Raw genomic sequence first — 11,280 nt, forward strand, 5'->3', positions numbered from 1 at the left:
CCGAATTTTCAATATATTTCTAGGCCACATATTGACCGCTAAATCATGTTGTGGAAGAGTAGTGACGTCACTTGGCGACCGCGACCATCGAGCAGCGTGAGGGGCGAAGTATCCCCCTTCCCAACCCTAAAGACGTCGTTCATCGCTCCTTTTTTGTTGTTGTAGGAGTTCCGTTTTTTTGTGTCTCGATTCGTTTCCTCCTGTTTGTTGTCATTTCTGAACTCATCTCTACACTTCTCTCGTCTTCTCTGCGTCTCTCCATCCTGCACACTATTTTTGTTTACCTCGATGATCTTTCTTTTTGCGTGTGTGTCACTGACGAACGAACGGCTGACACAGACTATTGTTTTAGTTTTGTTGTTTAGAAGTAGTTGTAGTATTCCAATAGTTTTTCACACTTTGCATTATTTCAGATGGCTCAGGACGGAGACCGCCATCACATTTTTGTCAGTGCTCCGCCGCCGCCGCCACCTTCCTCGTCGATTCCAGCTCCATCGCAGGTAAATTTAAGGTTGCAAGCGCGCTCTAATGACCTTTTTTGTGCCTCCGGCTCCTCTTTGGGTTATTGCCAACGCGCTCCAATTCGAATTATTCTTACTTTCAGCCAAATAGACTGGAAAAGGAGCCGCTCATCGATGAGGAAACTGACATGATTGACGAATCCCGAGCCACGTATTGGAAGGGATGTGAATTCTTGAAAGCCTCTGGGTTGTACTCGAGTAAATGTGAGTTGGTCTAGAAAATTTGTAAAGCTCTTCCACGAAGTAATTAATAAGGGATACTATTGCCGACACCCAGGAACACGTATACCACGGAATTCAAATTTTAATTTTTTGAAAATATTTTGGCGGGAATTTAAAATTTTAATTTTTTGAAAATATTTTGGCGGGAATTTAAAATTTTAATTTTTTGAAAATATTTTGGCGGGAATTTAAAATTTTAATTTTTTGAAAATATTTTGGCGGGAATTCAAATTTTAATTTTTTGAAAATATTTTGGCGGGAATTTAAAATTTTAATTTTTTGAAAATATTTTGACGGGAATTTAAAATTTTAATTTTCTGAAAATATTTTGGCGGGAATTCAAATTTTAATTTTTTGAAAATATTTTGGCGGGAATTCAAATTTTAATTTTTTGAAAATATTTTGGCGGGAATTTAAAATTTTAATTTTTTGAAAATATTTTGGCGGGAATTTAAAATTTTAATTTTTTGAAAATATTTTGGCGGGAATTTAAAATTTTAATTTTTTGAAAATATTTTGGCGGGAATTTAAAATTTTAATTTTTTGAAAATATTTTGGCGGGAATTTAAAATTTTAATTTTTTGAAAATATTTTGGCGGGAATTTAAAATTTTAATTTTTTGAAAATATTTTGGCGGGAATTCAAATTTTAATTTTTTGAAAATATTTTGGCGGGAATTTAAAATTTTAATTTTTTGAAAATATTTTGGCGGGAATTTAAAATTTTAATTTTTTGAAAATATTTTGGCGGGAATTTAAAATTTTAATTTTTTGAAAATATTTTGGCGGGAATTTAAAATTTTAATTTTTTGAAAATATTTTGGCGGGAATTCAAATTTTAATTTTTTGAAAATATTTTGGCGGGAATTTAAAATTTTAATTTTCTGAAAATATTTTGGCGGGAATTCAAATTTTAATTTTTTGAAAATATTTTGGCGGGAATTTAAAATTTTAATTTTTTGAAAATATTTTGGCTGGAATTTAAAATTTCTGAGAAAAAGAACCTTCGTGTCGAGACCCATCGTGGTGAGACCCTTCGTGGTGAGACCCATCGTGGTGACACCCATCGTGGTGAGACCCTTCGTAGTGAGACCCTTCGTGGTGAGACCTTTCGTGGTGAGACCCATCGTGGTGAGACCCATCGTGGTGAGACTCATCGTGGTGAGACCCTTCGTGGTGATACCCATCGTGGTGAGACCTTTCGTGGTGAGACCCACCGTGGTGAGACCCATCGTGGTGAGACTCATCGTGGTGAGACCCTTCGTGGTGAGACCCATCGTGGTGAGACCTTTCGTGGTGAGACCTTTCGTGGTGAGACCCATCGTGGTGAGACCTTTCGTGGTGAGACCTTTCGTGGTGAGACCTTTCGTGGTGAGACCCATCGTGGTGAGACCCTTCGTGGTGAGACCCATCGTGGTGAGACCTTTCGTGGTGAGACCCATCGTGGTGAGACCCATCGTGGTGAGACCCATCGTGGTGAGACCCATCGTGGTGAGACCCTTCATGGTTAGACCCATCGTGGTGAGACCCTTCGTGCTGAGACCATTCATGGAGAGACCCATCGTGGTGAGACCCTTCGTGGTTAGACCCATCGTGGTGAGATCTTTCGTGGTGAGACCCATCGTGGTGAGACTCATCGTGGTGAGACCCTTCGTGGGGAGACTCTTCGTGGTGAGACCCTTCGTGGTTAGACCCATCGTGGTTAGACCCATCGTGGTGAGATCTTTCGTGGTGAGCCCCATCGTGGTGAGACCCATCGTGGTGAGACTTTTCGTGGTGAGACCCATCGTGGTGAGACTTTTCGTGGTGAGACCCATCGTGGTGAGACCTTTCGTGGTGAGACCCTTCGTGGGGAGACTCTTCGTGTTTGATATTATATTGGCGGGAGCTAAGGAGTTGGTGTGGGATAATGTCAAGGTACTCTAGGGGTATTGTGGATTTGCTGTAGGGTTACTGTAGTTCAGAAAAATTGACTTTGTGCTTTTGAAGAGGTATTGGCTCGAGAGTTAGAGAGGCGGAAGCTTCTGTGATATTTTTTACATTCCAGAATGTTTGAAAAAGTAAAAGTTTCCACCTGTTTTCATGTGACATTGTTAAAAGATTATATGGTGTTTTATGTGTCGAACAATTTAAATTTCGCCAGTCGTTGGCCGCGCCGTAGGCGCGGTCAGCGGCTGGTTTTTCCAGAAAAGGAATAAGAAATAAATTATTTGGAAGTTACTAGGACCCTGAATAGAATTCTAGGCCATATCGAAAAAGGGGATGGGTGCACGTGGGAACCTTTTTTTGGATATTTTGGAAAGAAGTAAGAAGTAAGAAGTAAGAAGTTGACTTAAGAAGTTGACTTTTCTAGAGTAAGAAGTTGACTTTTCTAGAGATCATCTCCCCTCTATTATTCTCAGCGTGACCTAGTTATCCGGAAAACTCTTCCACCAAAAAATGAGTGTCTCCAACTGAAAAATGCGTCATAAAACACACGGAAAAGGTACTTGTGTATTACATGCCCTCATTTTAATAGTAGTTTTTTAAGCCATGAAAAATAAAAACGTGAACCACAATTTGTATTTTTAGGCTTAGGAAATAACATTTTCTAAGCCTAAAGAGGAAAATGTGTAATACACAAGTACCACGGAAAATTTTTTGAAACCTTCCGAATTTGAAATAATTTAACTAAAAGTTTCTAGGCCACGATGAAAATAGAAACAATGATGTCCCGATTTTGCTGAAAATTTCTGTCCATAGTTATTTAGAGTTCTGAAAAAAAAGATTTTCGAGAAATGATTTTCTAGGCCACCAGAAAAGTTTCTAGGCCATTATCCCTTCTTGATCCTTTATCATTATGATTATGATATTTTTTAAACGATTTTTTAGGCCACCAGAGGGAATTCTAGTCCGTGTCAAAAAAAAAAGAAAGGGGGTATTCTTTCCACATAAAAATCCCGTTGGCCTTTTCAATCAAATTTCTTCAATTTTTCGCATAAAACTTACCTCCCGCTGTGACAAGCCTCCTCCCGTCTCCCAGTATTCTCAATTCATTAATCATCACCCCCAATGCCCTCATCAACTACAGTATCCCTGCAATCCGCGTCTGCAAATATGTGCCGAATATGTCATACTTCTACGTCAACGCGGTCAAATCCGCTCATCTCACCGTGTCGATGCTCTGGAACACTGCTCTTTGTGCATAAGGCGTGTGTTGTGGTGAGCTCTTTTTTTGTAAAATTCAAAATAATAATTAAAAAATTTAAAAAAAAACCTTTTGTGGAATTTGCAATTTTTATAAAATCGTTAAAAACCAAATTCAATTTATACAAATTTCCACATTTTCCAAAATAAAAAGAAATAGCCATGCCCACAAAATGGGCGGCGCTTTCATAGCCACGTCCATTTTGTGGGCGGAGCCTCGGATCAAAGTTTTTTCAAAAACTTACTATAAGTTGAACACGGATTTCTGGCTTCCTTCATAAATCGAAATGGCAGAGTTTGCCGAACTAGGCCATTTTGGGTCGGAGAGATTTTGTGTAGATTTACGGCGTGTTGCGTGTCGCGTCGCGGCTCGTTTTTAGTTGTAAAACTGCTGTATTTGTCCGTGTGGAGTACACGATTTTTTCCACGCGCTGTCCGGCAGGCGATTGTCAATGAGGAGCGAAAATTCAATGCGAAAGGCCAGAAGCCCGTGGTTGAAGTGTGGTTTCAATATTACAGAAATTTTAAAGAGGAATAAACATGCCTGCCTACAAAATGGGCGGAGCGTTGGAGGCGTGGTCTAAGAAGTCACGCCCTTTTTTTTAAATACTTGTTCTGATGTACAATAGAGCGCATTTACATCAAATTAATAATTTGTTTTTCAATTTTTCCAGAGATGGCTGGAAATGTCGACTCGAAAAATGGTCCCATCACCACGTTGCGAACTATGCGGCTACGATTATCGACGTGGAAATATATTTCAAATGAAATCTTTACATGTTCCACACGTGGATCGATCATCTTGTCTGCTCAATGTGCTCTTTTTGATTACCGTATTAATTATGATATTTTGTGGATATTTTACGATTCAATTCATTCAGGAGAATGCACTCTTAAAACGAAGGTGGGCGAAGTTTTCTGGTGATGACCTAGGAAATTAGAAAACTAGGCCACCCCGCAAATGTGGTGGCCTAGAATACCGAAATTTGACTAAGCTATGGCCTGCGGCCTAGAAAAATAAAAGTAGACTGTATAAAATTCTCATCAAGCCTTTTGGAGATGAACTGGAAACCCAAATTTTTTGGAAGAAAATATTGACCTCCTTTAAAACGGTGGCCTACTTTTTCTGATGGCCTAGGATTTTAGACAAAGAAGCCACACAGCTACTATCCACATAGTTTCAGGAAAAAAAATAAGAAAAATAGGCTCCGCCCACATATTCTTTTGAATTAGAATATACACGAGCCATTTATTTTGCTAAGTTTTGAATGTTAGCTCCGCCCACATAATGATTTGAATTTCCCGCCCATTTTTCTCTCAAAAATTTGAATTCCCTGCCAAATTTTTTTTTGCGAAAAACTCAATACTTTCAGGCTCTTCGCGCACAGTTCGACAAACACAGCGTACACGTGGAAACGGCGTGGCTATTTCAGCGGAAACGGGAATGGAGACGGGGACGGTAGTTCGGATGGATATTTCTCGCGTACACCTGTCTCATCACTTTTTGACATAAAAGTGGTCTTGTGTGCCAGCATGTTCTTGGTCTCGTTCATTTTGGCCCTTTTTACACAGTATAAGTGAGTTTTTTGACACGTGGCCTGGAAAATGAGAAAACTCGGCCACCGATTTTTTCAGCCGAATTTTTTTAGTTTAGCGGTCACACGGGCTTCTGGCCATTCTCTCTGCATTTTTCGCGCTCCATTGGCATTGGCTTGCCGGACAACGCGTGGGAAAGTCGTGTACTCCACACGGATAAATTTGTTCAGTTTTACATTGAAAACCGAGCCGTGACACGCCGTAAATCTACCCCGGCCGTGGCCGAGTCAAAATGGCATAGTTCGGCAAATTCTTGAATTTCAAAATATGATGGAAGCCTGAAGCACGTGCGGTCATAAAAATCAATAAATTATCTTTTTTTTCCAGAGCCGAGTCCACGATATTCCGATGTATTTTCCGATTTTTTGTGATCAATAAGAATTGGATGATCAAAAACTACGATATCAAGTGAGTGGGCGGAGTGTAATTTCGGCGGGAAATTCAAAATTTTTCAAATTTTTCAGAAAAATTTCGCGCAAAGTTCAAAAACTCAAAACTTTCGGTAAATTTCGGCGCGAAATTCAAAATGTTAAAAATTTTGGGGAAATTTTGGAGGGAAAATCAATTTTAAAAAACGTTTGTTTGAAATTTTTTTAATTTTCAGAAATGATCCCGAAATGGCTCACCGCCGCGGTCTCCAGAAGTCTTCACCTGTTCCGTTAACCTTATCAGCTTCTGATATGTGTATCCACGTGTCATCCTAGTCAACAATTCAACGAAAAAAACCATTCCAGTTACAATTTCTCATTTCTTTTCACCACTTTCGGGTTTTTTGCAAATTAAAAAAATTTCGATTTTTTTTTTGAAATTTTAATTTTCCAATTTTTATTTTTATTCCACAACTCAGGTTGCTCAACAGTGCCTAAAATAAATTTTATTTCTTTGATTTTTTATAAATTTACAAAAAAAATACAACAAAAAAATAATATTACACATTCGTGAAAAACGGAAAAAAAATTCAGCCTATTTACATTAAAACACGTGGAATTTGAAATTTTAGCGATATATCGATTACCCTTTCTCGGAAAACTCGTAATAAATGTGAAAAAGGCGAGGAAATTGGAAGAAATAAATGCGGGGGTTTCTAGAAAAAAAAATTGGGAGAAAGTTTAAAGAAAAATTCAAAATAATGCTCCGGTGTCATCGTGTTCCACAGTGGTTAGATTCTGGTATTTTGTGCATGGTGTGCTCTGAAATTTAAAAAAAAAGTAAAAAATTGAAAAAAAAATTTCTTAAAAATTAAAAAAAATGAACTTTTTTTTAAAATTTATATTCAAAAATAAAAATGTTTGGTATACCTAATTATTCATACTTTTATCAATTTTCGAGAAACTTCAATTTTTCAACTGCTAACGTATACAACTCGCGTTACTCGAAAAAGACCTGGGGACTAGTTTCCCACTTGGTGGCCTAGAAATCTCCAGTAAAAACATCGACGACCGAGATATGAGTTTCTAGGCCTCCATATGAAAAAAAAACTCGGTCGGGGACTAGGTTTCCACATGATGGCCTTGATAACTTCAAATTTTTTGGTGACCTAGATTTTTCAAAACTTGGATTACTAGGCCACTAAAAGCTTTTCGGTGGCCTAGAAACCAAAATTGCGTGAATTTTTCATAATTCTATATCAAAATTGACTAAACCGAAAAGAATGCGATGCTTTTGCAATATTTCAGCAGTTGGTGTATCCCACGTGGCGACGGGATTTCGGGCGACCGTGCCATTGATTAGAGCCAACGGAAGATATTTTGAGCATTCGGCGGTGCTCTGCAAAAATTTTTTTTTTGCAAAAGTTAAAGACGCATGGTGGGTCTTGATCTATGAAATTTCGTGATTATTCGAAAATTTTTTGTCCTTATTGACAATTTTTTTATCCACAAAAAAGGCGGATGTCCTAATTGCCAAAAATGTGGGTTTCTAGGCCACGAAAAATAATTTTTTGCTTCAAACATCCTGCTTTTTTTCCAAAATTTAGCTTTAAAAAGTCGGTGGCCGAACTTTATTAAAAGTTCAATTTCTCGGCCACAGAAACTTTGTTTAAGTTTTCACATTTGGATTTCTAGCCCACCAATAACGTTTTTATTTCATATTTTTATAAAAATCGAATTAAAAGTAGATGATGACCTAGTTTTTTTTCAATAATTTGGGTTTCTAGGCCACCAACTTTTTTTAAAAATTTTCTTAATTTTCCATAACCAAAAAAAAAAAACAAAATCGATGGCCTAACTTTTTGGCTTCCTAGGCCACCAATAACTCTTTTATTACTAATTTTCCTCACTCTCTGATGTCGATAAACACTTTCTTGTCTCGAATATCGCTTCCCACACCCATCACACTCAAATGCTCCATTCGTCTCATGAGTGAGCAAGTGTTGATTGAGCCCATGCTTTTGCCGGAAAGTTTTCTCGCAGTCTCGACATTTATAAGGTCCATTGTTGGGCTGGGCCTCGTGAGCCGACGACGGGGCCGCCCGTTTTTTCGCCCTTTTCCCCGATTTTTCCGGTGAAAAAGTGTCGAAATACGCGTTATTGTCATCTAATTTTGGTACATTCGCCAACATTGCTAGATTCTCCTGAGCCACCTGTTGTGACGTGTGAGGAATGTGATGGTGCTGATAGAGGTCTGGTGGTGGCTGAAAATGGGGAATATTCCCGGCGCCGAACATTTTCAGAAGTTCCAGGTCGAATCGTTGTTGAGCATCCGCGTCGACTACTTGATTGAGGGAGACGGTGAAGTCAGTTGAGGAGGTGGATGGCAGTTTTATAGAGAAATCCTGCAAAAACTCAGGTTTTTGCTAAATTTTTCAATTTATCATTGTAATTTCCGAAAAATTATAGCTTAATTTTTAGATTTTTCGCTTGATTCTCAAGTTTTTATGCGAAAATTTAGTTTTTTGTCAATTTTTTTTTGTTTTAAATGTAAAACTACGGTATTTAAAGGGAGGAGCACTAATTTATGCCGATGGGTCTCGCAGCGAAAACATTAAATGCCTTAATTTAGCCATGCGCCTGGAAGGTTACTGTAGTTTTTATTGATTGATTTTTCATTCAATTTGTGGTTTTTGAAGGTTTTCAACTCATTTTGAAAGGCTTTTATAGATTTTTTTTTCTGAAAATCAAATTTAAATGTTAAAATAATTTTTTTTTTTTTCACACAAAAATAACAGAAATTCCGAAAAATTGCAATTTAAACAGCTCTAAAATATGAAAATTAACGCGATTTTTATCATTTTTTGCTTCAAATCGCTGACTTCTGGCAAAAAAAAGGAAAATTCAGCAAAAATCAATTTTTCAGAAAAATTTGATTGATTTTTGGAATTTTTCTTACCAATCCGTCGTCTTGCCGTAAATCCTGTAGCTTCATCTCCTTAGCCAGCAGATTTCTTACATCTAATTGCACGTGGCAATTGCAGTTCTGAAAAAAAAATGTTTTTGAGATTTTTAGAAAACTTATTTTGTAAATGTTCTAGGTGGGTTTTCAAATTTTTTTTTAAATTTAATTAAATCAAATTCTTCTCACCGTCAGTTTCTCTTTGACAAAATCGCTCAAATTCTTCTGATTTTCCTGAACTTTCTCCACTTTCACGGCCAAATCCTGCTGCTCACGCAAAAATTGTTTGACAAGACACGTTAGCTGGTTCACATTTGATAGATTGTCCGGGATTTTTATAATCTGAAATTTGAAATTAAGGATTTTAGCGGTTTTTTCGGCAAAACGTAAACTTTTAACGCTGAAAACTCACATTTTTCGAACTCCGCTCCAATAATCGTCTAGTGAATTCTTGAATAAATCCGGTTGCTTTCATAAAATTCTGAAATTCCTCATTTCCAATGAATTCGCCCATTTTCCGATGGAAGAAAAACCAATGGAAATACGGCAATATTTGCGCACAAAATCGATGCTGAAGTGTCGTCGGACGCAGTGTTTCGTGTGCAGTACACGCCTACGACAAATTGCGGACTTTTTTGTTATGGAGAGAGTAGAATAGAGAAGAAAAAAGAAGATAAAATGGATAAAAATTGCGCGTTTTTCTCGTTTTTTCTCTGAATCTCTCAATTTTTAGGTTTTCGATCCATATACGTCCCGAGTGGAGATGAAGCCATAAATTTTTCTCTAAAAATTGTTTCTTGCCCCTCCAAATCGCTTATTCGTTTTTAAAATTATGAAAAAAAAATGCTAAAAATGCTTACCAAACCGCAAATTTTTAATTGGAAAATACCCAATATTTTGCAATTTATAGTTTAAATTCAAGAAGGTGCCAAAATTTCTGCAAAATTGCATATCTTCATATAAATTGTTACATTTTTTGTAAAAACTTGAAAACCCTGCTTTTCACATAATAGTACTGGAATTTTTCAATTTTCAACAATTTCATAATTTTTGACCAATTTTTTATTGAAATTTTCAATAAAATATTTAAAAGATGTGGCTTTCCAAGCAGATTTTCCAATTTTTCCGAGTTTGAGTAACTAAGTTTCAACCAAAATGATGTCACAAGTCAGAAAATTTCCCTAAATTTCAAAACACAGGTGAATAACTATAGGATTAGAATCTGCAAAGATTGAGTCTGGAGATAATTTCGGACATTTTTTCGGATAGTTTACGTTTCCTGTAGTTTCAAATAGGCAATTTTACTTTAAAGGTTGCTAATAAAATTAAGAAAAATCCTTATATAGTCTCCACCCACAGATTGGCTTTTTAGATATTTTCAAAATATCTTGTAACGAAAACTACAGTAATCTTTAAAATTAAAATTATTACTGTATTGCTTTTGTCCATTTACGGGCTCGATTTACGAAATTAAATTTAATAATCTTTAATCTATAGAATATTAAAATTAAGCAAAAAATGAGAAAATAATACGAAGAAATGAAGGAAAATGGAATATCGGTGTAACTATCCGAAAATAAATTCATTTAGAAAATCGAGCCCGTAAATCGACGTTACGAAGAATTACTGTAGTTTTCGCTACGAGATATTTTGCGCGTCAAATATGTTGAGCAATACGCATTTTAAGAATTTACTGTTATCGTAATAGTTCAAATTTTTCGAGATAATAGTCTTCCAAAAAACTATTGTTTAAGGTTTTATTTTTTCCGTAATCTAAATTGATTATCACTAGACACTGTTCATTAATCATTCAGAACTTGTATAATCCATCTCGGTTAAATTGTTGGTGAGACAAAGTGTAATCTGTTCTAGTTGGGTCACACGATCCCTTTTCCACTCAATCGCTTACCCACTCAACACTATAGACTAGACACTCACACAGGAAATAGTATTGTTTACCTGTTTTCTTTTGGACACTGTTTATAACTTTTCCCTCTCCGTTTCTCTACGTTTAAATTTGTCAAAAATTAATAATTTTCTTACTTCCACATTCAATACTCATTTAATGACCGGTATTTGAAAATATTTTAATTTTTTAATCTTTAGTTATTACAGGAACAGTAAACTCTGGGAATTCGTATTGCACAACATATTTGACGCGCAAAATATCACGTTAGCTGGCATAATATTAGGCATATATTGTTTCTACAATCTTGTAATGTATAACTGACTAACATCTTTGAAATAAGTTTGTAAAACTTGTGAGTTGGAAAACATTGTGCATGGATGTCGTGTTTCGCGCACGCGCTAGAGTAGTCATAAAAAGATTACTGTAGTTTTCGCTACGAGATATTTTGCGCGTCAAATATGTTGTGCAGTATGCATTCTCAGAATTTTGTGTTCACGTAATAAATTAAATTGTTAAA

At 36.4% G+C, this 11,280-nt stretch overlaps 2 protein-coding genes across 7 annotated transcripts; one reads left to right on the plus strand and one right to left on the minus strand.

Annotated features, from left to right (window-relative positions):
- Positions 1-407: 407 nt before the first annotated feature.
- Positions 408-6,407, plus strand: marc-4 (RING-CH-type domain-containing protein). The gene is made up of 7 exons (NM_001361855.4): positions 408-500; positions 605-725; positions 3,813-3,943; positions 4,603-4,832; positions 5,302-5,505; positions 5,852-5,932; positions 6,129-6,407. Exons 1-7 carry the CDS (start codon positions 414-416, stop codon positions 6,226-6,228), a joined length of 954 nt encoding a protein of 317 aa, NP_001348646.1. The 5' UTR covers positions 408-413; the 3' UTR covers positions 6,229-6,407.
- On the minus strand, positions 6,334-9,479 carry ztf-3 (C2H2-type domain-containing protein; the record flags this gene model as incomplete). 6 transcript variants are annotated; one of them, NM_001373725.1, is made up of 6 exons in its annotated part: positions 6,334-6,714; positions 7,168-7,291; positions 7,803-8,297; positions 8,852-8,938; positions 9,044-9,196; positions 9,267-9,479. In NM_001373725.1, 6 exons carry the CDS (start codon positions 9,366-9,368, stop codon positions 6,665-6,667), a joined length of 1,011 nt encoding a protein of 336 aa, NP_001359947.1. The 6 variants fall into 6 exon arrangements, with proteins under 6 accessions (NP_001359947.1, NP_001360315.1, NP_001368396.1 ...); NM_001381421.1 differs by having other exon boundaries at positions 6,665-6,714; positions 9,267-9,329; NM_001373713.1 differs by lacking the exon at positions 7,168-7,291 and having other exon boundaries at positions 6,382-6,714.
- Positions 9,480-11,280: the final 1,801 nt, after the last annotated feature.

Source organism: Caenorhabditis elegans, chromosome I (genome assembly GCF_000002985.6).
Source record: "Caenorhabditis elegans chromosome I".
Taxonomy (NCBI): Eukaryota; Metazoa; Nematoda; class Chromadorea; order Rhabditida; family Rhabditidae; genus Caenorhabditis; species Caenorhabditis elegans.